Raw genomic sequence first — 21690 nt, forward strand, 5'->3', positions numbered from 1 at the left:
AGAGTTTGTGGCGATCTCTTCAGACGGGTTACAGGGACATCGATACGCCGTGCATCAACAAGTAAGTGACTTTGTTAGTGGATACACTGGTAATCGTGTGTCGTCCGACTTACGAGACGTTACTGTGTCTCGGTTAGACGGTAGTGAGAGTTTGCTTTTTGGCGATTTGAGCCAGACATCCACGCAGCTTAAAGGGTACCTTTAACTCTCAACAACACCCGCGACTGTTCCTCTGCTCTGAAGAATCAGTCACATGGAGCAGATAAACTCTCCACAGCGCCACGCACACACGGTTAAGAAGCCATTCAATTTCTCTGCGTGTGGGAAGTCATTTTCACTGAAATCAACTCTTAACCGTCACCAGAAAACACACACGGGCGAGAAGCCGTTCAATTGCTCTGTGTGTGGGAAGTCATTTTCACGAAAATCAACTCTTAACAGTCACCATAAAACACACACGGGGGCGAGAAGCCGTTCAAGTGCTCTGTGTGTGGGAAGGCATTTGCAGATTTATCAACTCGTCGCAATCACCAGAAAACACACACGGGCGAGAAGCCGTTCAATTGCTCTGTGTGTGGGAAGTCATTTTCAGGGAAATCAACTCTTAACAGTCACCAGAAAACACACACGGGCGAGAAGCCATTCAAGTGCTCTGTGTGTGGGAAGTCATTTTCACGGAAATCAACTCTTAACCGTCACCAGAAAACACACACGGGCGAGAAGCCATTCAAGTGCTCTGAGTGTGGGAAGTCATTTTCACAGAAATCAACTCTTAACAGTCACCAAGAAACACACACGGGCGAGAAGCCATTCAATTGCGCTGTGTGCGGGAAGGCATTTGCAAGGAAGTCAGATCTTCACACGGTCATCACCCCGAAACAAGCATGAGAAGATCAGCAATGAAAGGGAAGTGAAATCAAAAGGTGAAATACAAAGTGCTGCAATTAGTCCTGAAAAAAATGAATCTTTCGAACCTATGCAGGTGGATCCTGAGAGATGCGTTGATGTAGTGGATGTAATGAGTCCTGACGACAATTCCTATTTCGACCCCATGCGGGTTGATAATGAGAAATGGCTGCTGGAGTGGCTGGATAATCAAAGTAATGAGTACTTCTGTTAAAGTCCTGGAATGTGCACGTTTGTGTCTCTGTTGGATCAATTTATTAGGTGCAATTGATTATATCAGTGATTTCCAGCACTACTCCAAGCTAGTGTAATTATTTCAACAAAACCGTTTGATTGTTCTGTGTGTTGGAAGCATTTTCACGGTCAGCAACACTTCACAGGCATCATCAAGCAAAGAGTAAAAATGTTGTCATGAGTCCTAAACGAAATTCCTCTTTCGACCCCATGCAGTTGCATCCTGAGAGATGGCTTGATGTAGTGGAGTGGCTGGAGAGTCATATTCGTGTCTCTTATATATTTTTTCGGTGATTTCTAGGACTTCAAGCTAGAGTGATGTTGTGCATGCTCTATAATGTGTTCAGATGAATGTCTTCCTTTTAAGTTCCAGAAGTGTTCACTGATTTCAGAATGACAACAATTTTATACTTCGATAGATACATTGCTTCGTCTCGTCGTTGGATCATCGGGGCTGTTAAATGTGTGCTGTTTATTGTAGAAGGTGGCATGTGTTGTCATCTTCTCACAACAATTTTAAACTATGGACGAATGGCTTCAAGCGAAAAGGACGTCAAAGGGGAAATCGACGTTTACGTGTTTGATTTTAAGAATATATTTTAACTGTTTGAGCATGCGTATTAATAAAGATTTCGATACGAGTATTAACGTGAGTTTTCTTGCAGATTAATAAGGACCTGATTTGTTTTTAAAGATGACTGATCGTACGTTATTGCGACCATATCTTTCCTTTAAAATAACACGGACGAGTAGACATACACACACGAGTGTGCATTCACACACGAGTGTGCATGTGTTTCTACGAGTTTTAACGTTCATATACTTGCAGAACAATAAAAACCTGCTATGTTAAAGATGACTGATCGTCCCTTATTGCTACAATGTTCATAGCGAACACGTGTGGAGGCGAGTTTCAGGTGAAGCATCTCCATCACACAAGTTTACCCTTACCTGGCAGCATCGTGGCAGTCCGCTGGTCACACTCACTACGTCACACTCACGAGCTGTAGGGGCGGGGCTCTGTCTGCTCAGTGGCGCTGTTTTCATTCATTTAGCACCACGAGCGGGGAGTCTCATCCCTGTAGTTCCCTGTTGTGGTGGCGCATTCCTACCACGTTGCCCCTCAATTCTTTGTACGACAAAATATAAAAATAATTTGTTTGTTCCAATACATAATCACACACGAGTACACATATACACCCCATGTCCACACACCCACAGACGAGTGGACATACACAGCGCTGTCGAAACATTCACGAATGTGCATACACACTGCTTCATACATACACACACGGGTGCACATGCATACAAGTGAGCATACACACACGAGTGCACAAATACAGCAGTGCACGTACAAAGCGATTGCGTTCTACAACACGAACAAATGTGTGAACACATGATTGTACATACCAATACACACATTCACGCATGTACATATCCACATCAACGAGTGTAAATAAATACACGAGTGGACATACACAGAAGTACAGATCCATGTACATATTCGTTGTTACTTCATTTGGTGGCTTGGACTTAAGGACGAATGGCTTCCATCGATAAGGACGTCAATTGGGAATTATTTATCGATGTTTACGTGTTTGATTTGAGAATATTTTATAACTGTTGAATTCCTGAAAGTGAAATAATTGTCCTAGTTTCTTAACTGTTTGACCAAGCGAATTGATAAAAATGTAATGCGAGTTTTAATGTTAATATTCTTGCAAATTAATAAAGACCTGATTTATTTTTAAACATGACTGATCGAACGTTATTGCTACCATATCCTTCCTTATAAAAAAACACGGACGAGTAGACATGCACACACGAGTGTGCATACACAGCAGTATACGTACACTAGGATTGCGTTCCACTGCGAACATGCACGATTGTACCGGCATACTTATACACACACATACGTGTTAGTACACACGCGAGTGCTCGTGTTGTTGTGGTATTTCCTACGTTATGGTATGTGGTATACATGAACGCAGAAGTACAAAATGTGCAGTTCACACCTACGAGCCCTTTGCCCATTGATCATGATGATGAATAACATGTTATTTGATCTCACAGAGAAACGAATGTACACGGTACAAATGGAACCACAAATATGCTCAACGAGTTTTGATTAATAGTTAATAAATACTATAAATAGCTATTCAAATTAATTGAGATTGCACATTCAGCAAATTCTAATGCGGCAACAATGTGATTCTAATAATTATAGTGAAATTCTAATCCCTCACCCCCAGTTCGCATATCCGTCCCTAGGTTCGCATATATACATATGACATCCATACATACGAGTATCATAGGATTATTATGTAGGACGTCATAGAATGAATCGAACTCATTTGCCTTGCTTTCATCCCTCGACTGATATTCATCTTCGGTGGATGCATGAGCAACCACCACTCCTCGCCTCCCGTTGATTGGGAGGTGTGCCCACGGTAGCCTGGGGCTGAGAGCTTTCCACACCTTATGCCACGCTCCCACGCCCCCTTGATTCGTTTTTTTCTCAGAAGAAGAGCCCCCTGTTGTTTGGCATTCCCCAGCCACGAGTAAAGTTCTGTAAAAACAATCCGCTACCTCATCGGCGGTGCCGGACGTTAACGCTGCGGTGGATGTGAGCAATGTCCTGGAGGGAAGGCTCGTAGCCACCACAGAGGCCCACGAGGTCTCTGGACGGGTGCGAGGCGCTGGTAACCTCTCCATATTCAATGCAATTATCATTAAAAAAACATCCGAAATATTAAACACATACACACGAGTTTAACACGTAGGATTTCGGGACCAATATCATCCATAATATAGGTTATTAGGTTAGATCGCGGAAGTATATAAATGCGTCTTTAAAATAAAACATTAAATAAATGCATGGCGACAAAGGAAAGCGTACTTCAGTAGAAATTACCGTTGGTAGGGCTATTTTAATAAATACGATAGACAGGAGAGACACGTTCAAAGGGCTCGCATAATGCACACGCTTAATATACATTGCCTCAGTAATCACACGCTCCCCCCCCCCCCCACATTGTTCAAGAGCGCAGCTGCATGGTCAACATATCTATGCTTCTATATAAGGAAGGAAACAGTGAGACTTCCCAAATCTGATTGTCGACTGATGAAGCTAGTTTTAATTACAGGCGAAACGTCGTACTCAGAATGTAAATGCTGTGGCTTGGCTCTCCAACACACCGGTGTGCTGTACTAGTGAAACATTTGCATGTTCTGTTTACGTGACAATCCTTAATAGTTGGCTGTGTCGGGTGGTGGCGGGTTTCAACGACACATTTATATATTTAAGCGATCTAACCCAAAAAACCTTTAATATGGACATTATAATAAACCACGCTTACAAGCTAAACCATTCAGTTGATTATTCAAAGTTCATGGCAGAATGTTTAATATAAAACACTCGTTTCTAGAAGAACCCCGCTCAACACGATTGTCCTTAAATATATTTATAAAACAAAGTCAGTAAAGTATAAACTTGCACATCTCATTCCAAATCAAGCTCGAGATCACCAATTTTGATACTTCAGACTGTATGTCGCTTTATAATCCTCTAAACTTGCAGCAGTTTCGAGGACATTGGGGGGTGAATATTAGCAAATTAACACGAAGCACGGAATTATGCATGGAGATGCACATCCTTATTCAAACGGAAGTGTACAATTATGCAGGGAGATATGCATATGTATTAAGGTTAAATTATAATGGAAAGATTAGCTAAGCTATGTTGCTAGATATGCGGATTGTTAATGTAAAAATTAACAATTGAATGCAAAGTCCATGATAGGCTAAGTCGAAAACAAAGGATTTGAATGCGAGAGCGAAGTTATAAGGGGCTTAAAATCAGACCTCAAGGTCATTTCGAGAGGGATTTTGCTGAGGATAGACGCTCGACTCCTCGCTCTGCAGATAACCCTTCTTCCACGAGACCAGCCTGGCGAGCACGATTGCTTGGCGACTTCGCTTCGGGAGAGTTCGTGGCGATCTCTTCAGACGGGTTACAGGGACATCGATACGCCGTGCATCCACAAGTAGGTGTCTTTGTTAGTGGATAAACTGGTAATCGCTTGTGTAGTCCGACTTAGGAGACGTTACTGTGTCTCAGTTAGACGTTGGTAAGAGTTTGCTTCTTGGCGATTTAAGCCAGACATCCACGCAGCTTGGAGGTTGCCTTTAACTCTCAACAACACCCGCGACTGTTACTCTGCTCTAAAGAATCAGTCACATGGAGCAGAATAACTCTCCACAGCGGCACGCACACACTGGCAAGAAGCGGTTCAATTGCTCTCTTTGTGGGAAGGCATTTGCACTGAAACAAAATCTTCACACTCACCAGAACACACACACGGGCGAAAAGCCGTTCAATTGCTCTGTGTGTGGAAAGGCATTTGCACAGAAATCAACTCTTCACACTCACCAGAACACACACACGGGCGAGAAGCCGTTCAATTGCTCTGTGTGTGGGAAGGCATTTGCACAGAAATCAACTCTTCACACTCACCAGAAAACACACACGGGCGAAAAGCCGTTCAATTGCTCTGTGTGTGGAAAGGCATTTGCAGATTCATCAACTCTTCGCAATCACCAAAAAACACACACGGGTGAGAAGCCGTTCAATTGCTCTGTGTGTGGGAAGGCATTTGCACAGAAATCAACTCTTCACACTCACCAGAAAACACACACAGGTGAAAAGCCATTCAAGTGCTCTCTTTGTGGGAAGGCATTCTCAATTAAACAAAATCTTCACACTCACCATAACACACACACGGGCGAAAAGCCATTCAATTGTTCTGTGTGTGGGAAGGCATTTTCACGGAAATCAACTCTTCACAGTCACCAGAAAACACACACGGGTGAAAAGCCATTCAATTGCGCTGTGTGCGGGAAGGCATTTGCAAGGAAGTCGAAACAAGCATGAGAAGATCCGCAATGATAGGAAAGTGAAATCAAAAGGTGAAAAACAAAATGCTGCAATTAGTCCTGAAAAAATCCATCTTTCGAACCTATGCATGGTGGATCCTGAGAGATGCGTGGATGTAGTGGATGTAATGAGTCCTGACGACAATTCCTCTTTAGACCCCATGCGGGTTGATAATGAGAAATGGCTGTTGGAGTTGCTGGATAATCAAAGTAATGAGTACTTCTGTTAAAGTCCTGGATTGTGCACGTTTGTGTCTCTGTTAGATCAATTTATTACGTGCAATTAATTATATCAGTGATTTCCAGCACTACTCCAAGCTAGTGTTATTATTTTAACACAACCGTTTGATTGCTCTGTGTGTTGGAAGCACTTTCACGGTCAGCAACACTTCACAGGCATCATGAGTCCTTAACGAAATTCCTCTTTCGACCCCATGCAGTTGCATCCTGAGAGATGGCTTGATGTAGTGGAGTGGCTGGAGAGTCATATTCGTGTCTCTTATATATTTTTTTCGGTGATTTCTAGGACTTCAAGCTGGAGTGATGTTGTGAATGCTCTATAATGTGTTCAGATGAATGTCTTCCTTTAAAGTTCCAGAAGTGTTCACTGATTTCAGAATGACAACAATTTTATACTTTGGACGAATGGCTTCAGTCGAAAGGACGTCAAAGGGGAAATCGACGTTTACGTGTTTGATTTTAAGAATATATTTTAACTGTTGAATTCCTTTTGGGAAATAATTTGCCTAGTACCTTTCCTGTTTGAGCATTCGTATTAATAAAGATTTCGATACGAGTATTAACGTGAGTTTTTTTCCAGATTAATAAAGACCTGTTTTTAAAGATGACTGATCGTACGTTATTGCTCCCATAGTTTTCTTTTTAAAAAAACACGGACGAGTAGACATACACACACGAGTGTGCATCCAAACACGACTGTATATACAGCGGTGTGCATTCACACACGAGTGTGCATGTATTTCTACGAGTTTTAACGTTAATATACTTGCAGAACAATAAAGACCTGCTATGTTAAAAATGACTGATCGTCCCTTATTGCTACAATGTTCATAGCGAACACGTGTGGAGGCGAGTTTCAGGTGAAGCATCTCCATCACACAAGTTTACCCTTACCTGGCAGCATCGTGGCAGTCCGCTGGTCACACTCACTACGTCACACTCACGAGCTGTAGGGGCGGGGCTCTGTCTGCTCAGTGGCGCTGTTTTCATTCATTTAGCACCACGAGTGGGGAGTCTCATCCCTGTAGTTCCCTGTTGTGTTGGCGCATTCCTACCACGTTGCCCCTCAATTCTTTGTACGACCCAATATAAAAATAATTTGTTTGTTCCAATATGCAAAATCATACACGAGTACACATATACACTCCCATGTACACAGACCCACACACGAGTGGACATACACAGCGCTGTAGAAACATACACGAATGTGCATACACACTTCTTCATACATACACACACGGGCGCACATGCATACAAGTGCGCATACACACACGAGTGTACATACACAGCAGTGTTATTAGGTTAGATCGCTGAAGTATGCCGACAAAGGGCAGCGTACTTCAATAGAGCGCAGCTGCGTGGTCAACACATGAGACTTCCCAAAGCTGACTGTCGACTGATGAGGCTAGTTTTAATTACAGGCGAAACGTCGTACTCAGATTGTAAATGTTGTGGCTTGGCTCTCCTACACACCGGTGTGCTGTACTAGTGACAAATGTGCATGTTCTGTTTACGTGACAACCCTTACTATTTAGCTTTGTCGGGTGGTGGCGGGTTTCAACGACACATTTGTATATTTAAGCGATCTAACCCAAAACACCTTTAATATGGACATTATAATAAACCACTTACAAGCTAAACCATTCAGATGATTATTCAAAGTTCATGGCAGCGTTTTTAATATAAAACACTCGTTTTCTAGAAGCACCCCGCTCAACACGATTGTCCTTAAATATATTTTTGAAACAATGTCAGTACAGTATAAACTTGCACATCTTATTCCAAATCAAGCTCGAGATCACCAATTTTTATATTTCAGACTGTATGTCGCTTTATAATCCTCTAAACTTGCAGCAGTTTAGAGGACATTGGGGAGTGAATATTAGCAAATTAACACGAAGCACGGAATTATGCAGGGAGATGCACATCCTTATTCAAACGGAAGTGTACAATTATGCAGTGAGATGTACATACGTATTATGTTGCTAGATATGCGGATTGTTAATGTAAAAATTAACAATTGAATGCAAAGTCCCAGGTCGCCAGATTCATAGCGCAGCGCGCTTACCGCTACACTACCGCTCCCCATAATACATACACACACGGGTGCACATGCATACAAGTGCGCATACACACACGAGTGTGCATACACAGCAGTTTACGTACAAAGGGATTGCGTTCTACTACACGAACAAATGCTTGTATACATACCTGTACACACACATTCACGCATGTACATATCCACATCAACGAGTGTAAATAAACACACGAGTGGACATACACAGAAGTACAGATCCATGTACATACAAACAGTAGTATACTTGGATAGCGGGGTTTTGTGATTATTTTCACAAGTTAAGCTAACGATATAAATCTTAGATGCCCCACAACACTGAAGTACGTTATGCTAATTACATAAAAGAGTGCGATTCTAATTCCTTCTCTGTTTCCACTCCAAACGCTTTGGAATTATTAACAATATTACGAATATCGGCCTCATATTTAATGAGTGTATTGAAGTTATAGGTTTAGTTTATTTGCATGAAGTCTTTTTCAACTTCATACTTCCATTTGCTTGCCATTGCTACGGCACACTGGATCGGATTATTCTTCCCATTTATGAAATCTCGCTAGAATAATTTTCTTCATGAACTTATTTGCATTCAATTGCTATTCACGGTACTAAAGCTCCTCATATCTAGCAACATACCTAAGCTCATGTGGCCATTGTGCTTAAGCCTAAATAGGAATATGCTGAATCATTGTTCGCTTCCGTTTGAATAGGGATGGACATCTCCTTGAATAATCATGTGCATGTTGTTGGTTTGCATATTTACAATGGCCTGTAAACTGTGATCAATTTATCGGCTTTATCTGTGAAAATAAGTATAAAATGTTGCAATGCTGATGGAGATATACTTATACTAAGAGGTGCATGCTTTATAGCGGGGTGACTTGGTTTAATGGATATTTTTAAGGACTCTTGTTGATGTGTCTAGACAACGAAGGTTATTTGTTATATTCGATCAGTTAACAAGTGTCACCATTGCTGTTTTTTACCCATCTGGATGGTATAGTTTGTACGCGTTGTTTATTATATTGTAACGCAACCATTATTACATTTCAGTCGATAGCATAAGGTCTCTTGTGTATTTACACTGCTGTGCATATACAGTGCTGTGTGTATGTATGCATGTATATATTTTGCGCGTGTTTTCATGGTAAATGCATTGAATGTGGAGAGGTTACCAGCCCCTCGCACCTGTCCAGAGACGTCGTGGGCCTCTGTGGTGGCTACGAGCCATCCCTCCAGGACATTGCTCACATCCACCACGGCGTTACTGTCCGGCACCGACGATGATGTAGGGGATTATCTTTACAGAAGTTTACTCGTGACAGGGGAATGCCAAACAACAGGGAGAGTGGCTCTTCTTCTGAACAAAATAATGAAGGAGCATGGGACCGTGACGGGGAGCTGTGGGAAGCTGTATGCCCCAGGCGTGGAGTGGAGGTTGTTCCTGCCTGCACTGAAGGTGAACATAAGTGTAGAAATGCAGGCAACGCTGATTAGTCATATGCCTTTCATAATATCCTGTATTTGAATTACACTAGGCTCGAATACATACATTTTGTATGTATCTATAATGGTACCAGATATGCGAGCTGCGGGATTTAAATTGCATTATAATCATTAGTATCACATTGTATTCGTATTAGAATGACACTATCCACTGCTGGATCTGCCCTCGCAATGGATTCGTATATACATATATACAGACTATGATTATTTTGACGTATTGATTCTTTAAATGTTGAATTCCTGAAATCTTCCAGCTGTAAGTAGCAGCTCGGCAGGACTGTGGGGTTAGAGCGGGGATATGCCAACTTTTGCAGGCTCAATTTATCGCCGCCACAAATATATTTTTTAATCGGCCAAAACTGAGTCATTTCAAGAGGGGTTGGTTTGTTTAGAATATTTTAGATCACCCACCCTGCGTCTCTCTGGGACCACCCGATTCGCACGCGATACACCGCAGGATGACCCCTTCATCCCGACATTCACACCTGAGCCTACGTGTTCCCGAACACTCGCACACCCAGAAGGCACTTGTAGCCTTGCGTGGCGTCTGCCACCCACTGTTGGGCCACATTCCCTAGAAAGCCGACTTCAAGGTGAAGCTCGACGCCGAGCGTCGTGGGCCACCGCCGGCCTGACACCGTCGTCGTCAGGGGAGAGGAAGCGAGACGGCGCCTCCTGGCTCCTTTCCACCGTAGGGAGGTGTCAGAGGCAGCCTCATTGAGGCCCACGACCGGTTCAGATAATCGTCGCTGATGTTGAGCAAGAATTTAACGTGAGCGAGAATTGAGCTGCGTGCTAACCACTACACTACCACTACGCTACCACTACGCTACAACTATGCTACTGTAGTGGTGATACGCGCTGGGTGTATACGTCGTGTGCCAGCGCGTATGTACGGGTGTGTGTGTGGTGACGCGCGCTGACGGGGAGGAGCAGGCGTCAGTGCGCGGGTGGGGGTAGTGCTGCTGATTGGCTGTGTGCCGGTGACGCGCTGAGAGGGAGTGATCGGGTGGCAGCGCGGTGTGATTGGTCGGGGAGTGGAAACACGCGCTGGGCGGAAACGGATCGTAGAGATAGCGCGTGGTGATTGGGTAACTGAGGAGCGGTGCCGACGTTGAGGTCCGCATCCGCTCCGTCTCCCGGGAAGAAGAGATATATAAGGTGATGCACAGAGGAGTAGGGGGGCAGAAGTGGAACCATCTAAGAATGAAGACGAAGGTGCAGAGATAGAGCCCGGAGAGGAGAGTAATGGAGAGTAGAGGAGAGTAAGGTATAAGTGTGTAGCCAGAGAGAGAGAACGGTCTACACGAGCTGAGTAATGTATAGTGTGTAGCCAGAGAGAGAGAACGGTCTACACGAGCTGAGTAATGTATAGTGTGTAGCCAGAGAGAGAGAACGGTCTACACGAGCTGAGTAATGTATAGTGTGTAGCCAGAGAGAGAGAACGGTCTACACGAGCTGAGTGATGTATAGTGTGTAGCCAGAGAGAGAGAAAGGTCTACACGAGCCGAGTATGCATACGGTGTAGCCAGAGAGAGAGAACGGTCTACACGAGCTGAGTATGCATACGGTGTAGCCAGAGAGAGATGCAAAGTCTACACGAGGCGAGTGGAGAGTGTAGCAGAGGCGCAGAGTCTACACGAGACGAGAGAAGAGTGTAGCCGAGGCGCGGAGTCTACACGAGGCACAGAGAGCCAGCAGCACAGAATCTAAGAGAGTCAAGAGAAGCGTAGGGCGGAGAGAAGAGGTCACGAGTTGTACCGTTGTATGGTGACCGCATTGTGAAGAAGAGAGGCCACGCGTTGTATCGTTACAAGTCAAGATTTAATAAAAGAAGTGTGTTCCCGTCAAGGAGTTTCCTGCCGTCATTTTCCAATACTTCACTACCACTACACTACCACTACACTACCAGTACACTACAACTACACTGCGCATGTTCATACGCACAGCTGTGTAATAGGTTTTGTGATCATTTTCACTGGTTAAACAGAAGAACGCTGAATTATCTTCTTGGTTCTTTCGGTAAAGTCACGTAGAAGGGAAATAATAAAATAATAAAAATCAAACAAAATAAAATTATTCTCACGACGTTTTGGCCACAACGCAAGCAGCCAGCCTCAGGTGAAGAACAGGTCTGTCGGAAAGACAGCGTCTGAATGAACACCACCAGGTTTGGCAGCGTATATTTAAGCTGGGTTGGAGGGGGTAGAGCGCCTTGACAAATGAATTTTCATATCAAGAGGAATTTAGCATATTTATGGGAATGCGTAGGAGGTGGACGGGGGGTTTCAAAGTCATATTATGCCCGTGCATTATGCAGGATTAGCAGCATCAAAGGGAAGGAATGTTAATAGTATGGAGCGGCAGTAACTAAACCACCACGTAAAAAACTAAAATATAGAATATGCCTCCAGCTACACTTTTTTCTCTTACATCACACGAATCTACCCCGTACTATATACTGCCATAGACAAACCCAACATTAAAATATATACTGTATTACTATACACCACCTTAGACTATACATTATAATATTACAGTATGTATTATTCTAACCACCCTATACTGTATACCACACTGCTGTATATTCACTATACAATTACGATACTATATATTACCTTATACATTATATTAAACATTACACGTTTATACTATTTATTATCATACAATCTTCTGTGCGATTCGGCAGTTTAAGCGGGTTGTGTGACACTGCAGCAGCCGGCATTTGTCAGCTGTTGTAGCGCCGCGGGGCGTGTGCAGTGAACACGGAGGCTGGCGGGGTTGGGTGCAGGGATCTGCCGCCACCCAAAACTCGGGCGACGCCAAAGTAATAATGAAAATAATAAAATAAATTAGATGATGGAAGATGAAAGTAAGAAGAGCCGTGGTGAGTAAAGAAGTGGGTAAGGTACGAGGTGTAGTTACGGTTGATAAATTGTGAGAGCGATCCGGGACTGCAGCCAGCTGCGGCGCTGTCGCCATCCTACTCTCGAATCCATTGAGGAGGCAGATCCAGCAGTGGATTGTGTGAATCTAATAACGACCGCAATGTGATACGAGTGATTATAATGCAATTCAAATCCCGCAGCCCGCAGTTCGTATTCATTCGAGCAGTATGGTTCTAATATGGGATATTATGAAAGGCATATGACTAATCAGCCTTGCCTGCATTCCTACACTGATGTTCACCTTCAGTGCAGGCAGGAACAATCACCATTCCACGCGTGGGGCATACAGCTTCCTACAGCTCACCGCCACGATCCCATGCTCCTTCATTATTTTGTTCAGAAGAAGAGCCACGCTTCCTGTTGTTTGGCATTCCGCTGCCCACGAGTAAAGTTATGTAAAAAACAACCCCCTACCTCATCAGCGGTAAAGATCGGTAACGCTGTGGTCAATGTGAGCAATGTCCGAGAGGGAAGGCTCATAGACATCACAGAGGCCCACGAGGTCTCTGGACTGTTGCGAGGGGCTGGTAACCCCTCCACATTCAATGCACTTACCGTGAGAACACGTGGTAAATAAAAACACACACATCACTGTACATACACATCAGTGTAAATACACACTGCTATAGACTGATAATGGTTATAACAATAAACAACACTTACAAACTATACCATCCAGATGGGTATCCAGAGCAATTGTAACCATTTTAATTGATCGAATATAACAAATAACCATCGTTGTTTAGACGCACCATCAACAAGAGTCCTTAAAAATATCCATAAAATCAAGTCACCGCGCTATAAAGCATGCACCTCTTAGAATATCTCCATCAGCATTGCAACATTTTATATTTATTTTCACAGATAAAGCCGATAAATTGATCACAGTTTACAGGCAATTGTAAACGTGCAAACTAACAACATGCACATATAATGGTAGGTTTTTACCCTTTTAACTGGTACAAAACTGACACCTTTATTCAAGGCATCATGTTTGTCATTGCAAACATGATGCCTTTAATAAAGGTGTCAGTTTTGTACCAGTTAAAAGGGTAAAAACCTACCATTATATTTTGCCACTGGTAAAAGAGATCTCATAGTGTAAACATGCACATACTTATTCAAGGAGATGCCCATCACTATTCAAACTGAAGCGAACGATGATTCAGCATATTCCTACTTGGGCTTAAGCACAATGGCCACATGAGCTTAGGTATGTTGCTAGATATGAGGAGCTTTAGTACCGTGAATAGCAATTGAATGCAAATAAGTTAATGAAGAAAATGCAAATGAGTCTAGCGAGATTTCATAAATGGGAAGAATAATCCGAACCAGTGTGCCGTAGCAATGGCAAGCAAATGGAAGTATGAACTTGAACAAGACTTCATGCAAATAAACTAAGCCCATGACTTCAATGTGTACACTCGTGTGTGTATGCGCACTTGTGTGCATGTGCACCCGTGTGTGTATGTGTAGTGGTGGTGTTGACGTGTGCCGACTGTGACAGTGATGGATCACGGGGCGGCGCGAGGTGCGGGGTTGGGCACGCGTTGTGGGCGTGGTGTGGACGCGCGCGCCGGGAGTGACAGATGACGGGGCGGCGCGGCGTGGGTGCTGAGGCACGCTGAGATGTGGGAAAACAGGATCGTAGCCAGCGCCCAGTGATTGGTCGAATAGGATGGGTGCTCGCAGCGACGTCCGCAGGTGGGGTATAAAGGGGGACGCGCGAGAGCACTCGGGGAGAAGTTACCCAGTTGAAGACCAGAAGACGGAGCTGAAGACCTAGTGCCCCGAGACCCCTAGTCCCGCCGTCCTTGTGGGGACCGGGGCCCTGTGTGGCTCGGAGGCGAGACTGGGACCCAGGGTCCGACGCCCACGTGGGTCGGGCTGGGGACCCACAGTCAAGACGGACACCCCGGGCAGGGAGTGTCCCGAGTAGCTCAGTGGCGTTAGTCGCCAGGGTAGCTAAGTGGGTGTTGGTCACCCGAGTAGCTCAGGGGCGTTAGTCGCCGAGTAGCTAAGTGGGTGTTGGTCACCCGAGTAGCTCAGTGGGCGTTAGTCGCCGAGTAGCTAAGTGGGTGTTGGTCACCCGAGTAGCTCAGTGGGCGTTAGTCGCCGAGTAGCTAAGTGGGTGTTGGTCACCCGAGTAGCTCAGTGGGCGTTAGTCGCCAGGGTAGCTAAGTGGGTGTTTGTCACCCGAGATACTAAGTGGGTGTTTGTCACCCGAGATACAAAGTAGGTGTTAGTCACCTGTGAACGAGTTTGGTAAAATAAAGAGTGTGTTACCCGTGAAGTCGTCTCCCGCCGAGTTACTACATTACATATGTATGAAGCAGTGTGTATGCACATTCGTGAATGTTTCGACAGCGCTGTGTATGTCCACTCGTGTGTGGGTGTGTGGACATGGGGTGTATATGTGTACTCGTGTATGATTATGTATTGGAACAAACCATTTTTTTAAATATTGTGTCGTACAAAGAATTTAGGGGCAATGTGATAGGAATGAGACTCCCCGCTCGTGGTGCTAAATGAATGAAAACAGCGCCACTGAGCAGACAGAGCCCCGCCCCTACAGCTCGAGTGTGACGTAGTGAGTGTGACCAGCGGACTGCCACGATGCTGCCAGGTAAGGGTAAACTTGTGTGACGGAGATGCTTCACCTGAAACTCGCCTCCACACGTGTTCGCTATGAACATTGTAGCAATAAGGGACGATCAGTCATCTTTAACATAGCAGGTCTTTATTGTTCTGCAAGTATATTAACGTTAAAACTCGTACAAACACATGCACACTCGTGTGTGAATGCACACCGCTGTATATACAGTCGTGTTTGGATGCACTCTCGTGTGTGTATGTCTACTCGTCCGTGTTTTTAGGGAAGGATATGGTAGCAATAACGTACGATCAGTCATCTTTAAAAAACGAATCAGGTCTTTATTAATCTGCAAGAAAACTCACGTTAATACTCGTATCGAAATCTTTATAAATACGCAGGCTCAAACAGGAAAGGAACTAGGCCAATTATTTCCCAATAGGAATTCAACAGTTAAAAGATATTCTTAAAATCAAACAAGGAAACGTCGATTTCCCCTTTGAAGTCCTTTTCCACTGAAGCCATTCGTCCAGAAGTCCAAGCCATCAAACACAGGAACAACGAACGTGCAATCCACACACACTCTGAAACTTATTATTTGAAGTTAATTAATTTATTACACAATCATGAAAATTAAAGAACATTTTCAAAATATTGAACAAAGTTGTGGTCACAGACTTTCTCCAACTTCAGCTCAACAAGACCACTTAACCACTAGAGTAAAATCAGGAATTGAACCACCTCACAACCACTGCACATCACACCATATCAACAAGTAATCCGATAGGACTACAAAGCACCACCTTAACGTGACGAAGTCTAGAACAAACCTCAACACTCAAGACACGGAAATCACAAAACACCACGACATAATTAATAACAGTATTTCCTGGTGACTATGAAGATTTTATTTCCGTGAAAATGCCTTCCCACACACAGAGCACTTGAACGGTTTTACGCCCGCGTGTGCTTTCTGGTGACTGTGAAGATCTGATTTCCGTGAAAATGCCTTCCCACACACAGAGCAATTGAATGGCTTCTTACCCGAGTGTGTTTTCTGGTGATTGCGAAGATTTGATGAATCTGCAAATGCCTTCCCACACACAGAGCAATTGAATGGCTTTTCGCCCGTGTGTGTGTTATGGTGAGTGTGAAGATTTTGTTTAATTGAGAATGCCTTCCCACAAAGAGAGCACTTGAATGGCTTCTCACCTGTGTGTGTTTTCTGGTGAGTGTGAAGAGTTGATTTCTGTGCAAATACCTTCCCGCACACAGAGCAATTGAACGGCTTCTCGCCCGTGTGTGTTTTCTGGTGATTGCGAAGAGTTGATGAATCTGCAAATGCCTTCCCACACACAGAGCAATTGAACGGCTTCTCGCCCGTGTGTGTGTTCTGGTGAGTGTGAAGAGTTGATTTCTGTGCAAATGCTTTCCAGCACACAGCGCAATTGAATGGCTTCTCACCCGAGTGTGTTTTCTTGTGATTGCGAAGAGTTGATGAATCTGCAAATGCCTTTCCACACACAGAGCAATTGAACGGCTTTTCGCCCGTGTGTGTGTTCTGGTGAGTGTGAAGATTTTGTTTCAGTGAAAATGCCTTCCCACAAAGAGAGCAATTGAACCGCTTCTTGCCAGTGTTTGTGTGGCGCTGTGGAGAGTTTTTCTGCTCCATGTGACTGATTCTTCAGAGCAGAGAAACTGTCGCGGGTGTTGTTGAGAGTTAAAGCACCCTCTAAGGTGCGTGGATGTCTGGCTTAAATCGCCAAGAAGCAAACTCTTACCAACGTCTAACCGATACACAGTAAGTCGGACTACACACGCGATTACCAGTTTATCTACTAACAAAGACACTTACTTGTGGATGCACAGCGTATCGATGTCCATGTAACCTGTCTGAATAGATCGCCACGAACTCTCCCGAAGCGAAGTCGCCAACAAGTCGCCAAGCAATCGTGCTCGCCAGGCTGGGTCTCGTGGAAGAAGGGTGATCTGCAGAGCGAGGAGTCGAGCGTCTATCCTCAGCAAAATCCCTCTCGAAATGACCTTGAGGTCTGATTTTAAGCCCCTTATATCTTCGCTCTCGCATCCAAATCCTTTGTTTTCGACTTAGCCTATCATGGACTTCAATTGTTAAGTTTTACGTTAACAATCCGCATATCCAGCAACATAATATGTATGTACATCTCACTGCATAATTGTACACCTCCGTTTGAATAAGTATATGCATCTCCATGCATAATTCCGTGCTTCGTGTAATTTGCTAATATTCACCCCCCAATGTCCTCTAAACTGCTGCAAGTTTAGAGGATTATAAAGCAACATACAGTCTGAAGTATCAAAATTGGTGATCTCGAGCTTGATTTGGAATAAGATGTGCAAGTTTATACTGTACTGACTTTGTTTAATAAATATATTTAAAGACAATCGTGTTGAGCGGGGTGCTTCTAGAAACGAGTGTTTTATATTATAATTTCTGCCATCAACTTTGAATGATCATCTGAATGGTTTAGCTTGTAAGAGTGGTTTATTATCATGTCCATATTAAAGGTTTTTTGGGTTAGAAACCCGCCACCACCCGACAAAGCCAACTATTAAGGATTGTCACGTAAACAGAACATGCAAATGTTTCACTAGTACAGCACACCGGTGTGTTGGAGAGCCAATCCACAATATTTACAATCTGAGTACGACGTTTCGCCTGTTATTAAAACTAGCTTCATCAGTCGACAGCCAGATTTGGGAAGTCTCACTGTTTCGTTCCTTACATAGAAGCATAGATGTGTTGACCACGCAGCTGCGCTCTTGCACAATGTGGGGGGGGGGGGGGGGAGCGTGGGATTACTGAGCCAATGTACATTAAGCGTGTGCATTATGCGAGCCCTTTGAACGTGTCCTTCCTGTCTATTGTGTTTATTAAAATAGCCCTACCAACGGTAATCTCTACTGAAGTACGCTGCCCTTTGTCGCCATGCATTTATTTAATGTTTTATTTTAAAGACGCATTTATATACTTCCGCGATCTAACCTAATAACCTCTATTATGGATGATATTGGGCCCGAAATCCTACATGTTAAACTCGTGTGTATGTGTTTATATTTTGGTCGTGTTTTTTATGGTCATTTTATTGAATATGGAGAGGTTACCAGCGCCTCGCACCCGTCCAGAGACCTCGTGGGCCTCTGTGGTGGCTACGAGCCTTCCCTCCAGGACATTGCTCACATCCACTGCAGCGTTACCGTCCGGCACCGCGGATTAGGTAGCGGATTCTTTTTTTCAGAACTTTGCTCGTGGCTGGGTAATTCCAAACAACAGGGGGTCGTGTACATGGATCTGTACTTCTGTGTATGTCCACTCGTGTGTTTATTTACACTCGTTGATGTGGATATGTACATGCGTGAATGTGTGTGTATAGGTATGTACAATCATTTGTTCGCACATTTGTTCGTGTAGTAGAACGCAATCCCTTTGTACGTGAACTGCTGTCTATGTACACTCGTGTGTGTATGCGCACTTGTATGCATGTGCACCCGTGTGTGTATGTATGAAGCAGTGTGTATGCACATTCGTGTATGTTTCTACAGCGCTGTGTATGTCCACTCGTGTGTGGGTGTGTGTACATGGGGTGTATATGTGTACTCGTGTATGATTATGTATTGGAACAAACAAATTATTTTTATTTTGTGTCGTACAACTAATATAGGGACAACGTGGTAGGAATGCGCCACCTCAACAGGGAACTACAGGGATGAGACTCCCCGCTCGTGGTGCTAAATGAATGAAAACAGCGCCACTGAGCAGACAGAGCCCCGCAGAGGTGGGACAAAGTCATTGTTATGCAAGTCCAAGTCGAGTCGCAAGTCATCAAATTCATGACTCGAGTCTGACTCGAGTCCAAGTCACATGACTCGAGTCCACACCTCTGGAGCCCCGCCCCTACAGTTCGTGAGTGTGACGTAGTGAGTGTGACCAGCGGACTGCCACGATGCTGCCAGGTAAGGGTAAACTTGTGTGATGGAGATGCTTCACCTGAAACTCGCCTCCACACGTGTTCGCTATGAACATTGTAGCAATAAGGGACGATCAGTCATCTTTAACATAGCAGGTCTTTATTGTTCTGCAAGTATATTAACGTTAAAACTCGTACAAACACATGCACACGCGTGTGTGAATGCACACCGCTGTATATACAGTCGTGTTTGGATGCACACTCGTGTGTGTATGTCTACTCGTCCGTGTTTTTTTAAAGGAAGGATATGGTAGCAATAACGTACGATCAGTCATCTTTAAAAACAAATCAGGTCTTTATTAATCTGCAAGAAAGTTGACGTTAATACTCGTATCGAAATCTTTATTAATACGCATGCTCAAACAGGAAAGGAACTAGGCAAATTATTTCCCAATAGGAATTCAACAGTTAAAGGATATTCTTAAAATCAAACACGTAAACGTCGATTTCCCCTTTGACGTCCTTTTCGACTGAAGCCATTCGTTCAAAGTATAAAATTGTTGTCATTCTGAAATCAGTGAACACTTCTGGAACTTAAAAGGAAGACATTCATCTGAACTGATGATGCCTGTGAAGTGTTGCTGATCGTGAAAATGCTTCCAACACACAGAGCAATCAAACGGTTTTGTTAAAATAATTACACTAGATTGGAGTAGTGCTGGAAATCATTGATATAATCAATTGCACCTAATAAATTGATCTAACAGAGACGCAAACGTGCACATTCTAGGACTTTAACAGAAGTACTCAATACTTTGATTATCCAGCAACTCCAGCAGCCATTTCTCATTATCAACCCGCATGGGGTCTAAAGAGGAATTGTCGTCAGGACTCATTACATCCACTACATCCACGCATCTCTCAGGTTCCACCATGCTATGGTTCGAAAGAGGGATTTTTTTCAGGACTCAATGCAGCATTTTGTTTTTCACCTTTTGATTTCACTTCCCTATCATTGCGGATCTTCTCATGCTTGTTTCGGGGTGATGACCGTGTGAAGATCTGACTTCCTTGCAAATGCCTTCCCGCACACAGCGCAATTGAACGGCTTCACGCCCATGTGTGTATTCTGGTGACGATGAAGATGTGATTTCCGTGCAAATGCCTTCCCACACACAGAGCACTTGAATGGCTTCATGCCCGTGTGTGTATTCTGGTGAGTGTTAAGAGTTGATTTCTGTGCAAATGACTTCAAACACACAGAGCAATTGAATGGCTTCACGCCCGTGTGTGTGTTCTGATGAGTGTGAAGATTTTGTTTCAGTGAAAATGCCTTCACACAAACAGAGCAATTGAATGGCTTCTCACCCGTGTGTGTGTGGCGCTGTGTAAAGGTTATCTGCTCCATGTGACTGATTCTTCAGTGACAGTTGCGGGTGTTTTTTAGAGTAAAATGCACCCTTTAAGCTGCGTGGATGTCTGGCTCAAATCGCCAAGAAGCAAACTCTTACCAACGTCTAACCGAGACACAGTAACGTCTCGTAAGTCGGACTACACACGCGATTACCAGTTTATCCACTAACAAAGACACTTACTTGTTGATGCACCGCGTATCGATGTCCCTGTAACCCGTCTGAAGAGATCGCCACGAACTCTCCCGAAGCGAAGTCGCCAACCAGTCGCCAAGCAATCGTTCTCGCCAGGCTGGGTCTCGTGGAAGAAGGGTGATCTGCAGAGCTAGGAGTCGAGCGTCTATCCTCAGCAAAATCCCTCTCGAAATGACCTTGAGGTCTGATTTTAAGCCCCTTATAACTTCGCTCTAGCATCCAAATCCTTTGTTCTCGACTTGGCCTATCATGGACTTTGCATTCAATTGTTAATTTTTACATTAACAATTCGCATATCTAGCAACATAATACGTATGTACATCTCACTGCATAATTGTACACTTCCGTTTGAATAAGGAAGTGCATCTCCATGCATAATTCCGTGCTTCGTGTTAATTTGAAAATATTCACTCCCCAATGTCTTCTAAACTGCTGCAAGTTTAGAGGATTATAAAGCGACATACGGTCTGAAATATAAAAATTGGTGATCTCAAGCTTGATTTGGAATAAAATGTGCAAGTTTATACTGTACTGACTTTGTTTTATAAATATATTTAATGACAATCGTGTTGAGCGGGGTGCTTCTAGAAAACGAGTGTTTTATATTAAAAACTCTGCCATGAACTTTGAATAATCATCTGAATGGTTTAGCTTGTAAGTGGTTTATTATAATGTCCATATTAAAGGTTTTTTGGGTTAG

The 21690-nt window shown here is 43.8% G+C and overlaps 1 protein-coding gene across 1 annotated transcript in view; it reads left to right on the forward strand.

Annotated features, from left to right (window-relative positions):
• Positions 1 to 21690, forward strand: part of LOC144738383 (uncharacterized) — a 95060-nt gene that overhangs the window by 10976 nt on the left and 62394 nt on the right. Inside the window, 3 exon segments of the mRNA XM_078621422.1 lie at positions 244 to 460; positions 463 to 834; positions 5456 to 6043. Of these exon segments, the coding sequence (XP_078477548.1) occupies positions 244 to 460; positions 463 to 834; positions 5456 to 6043 (1177 nt within the window).

Source organism: Lampetra planeri, chromosome 82, assembly GCF_965212315.1.
Source record: "Lampetra planeri chromosome 82, kcLamPlan1.2.h2, whole genome shotgun sequence".
Taxonomy (NCBI): Eukaryota; Metazoa; Chordata; class Hyperoartia; order Petromyzontiformes; family Petromyzontidae; genus Lampetra; species Lampetra planeri.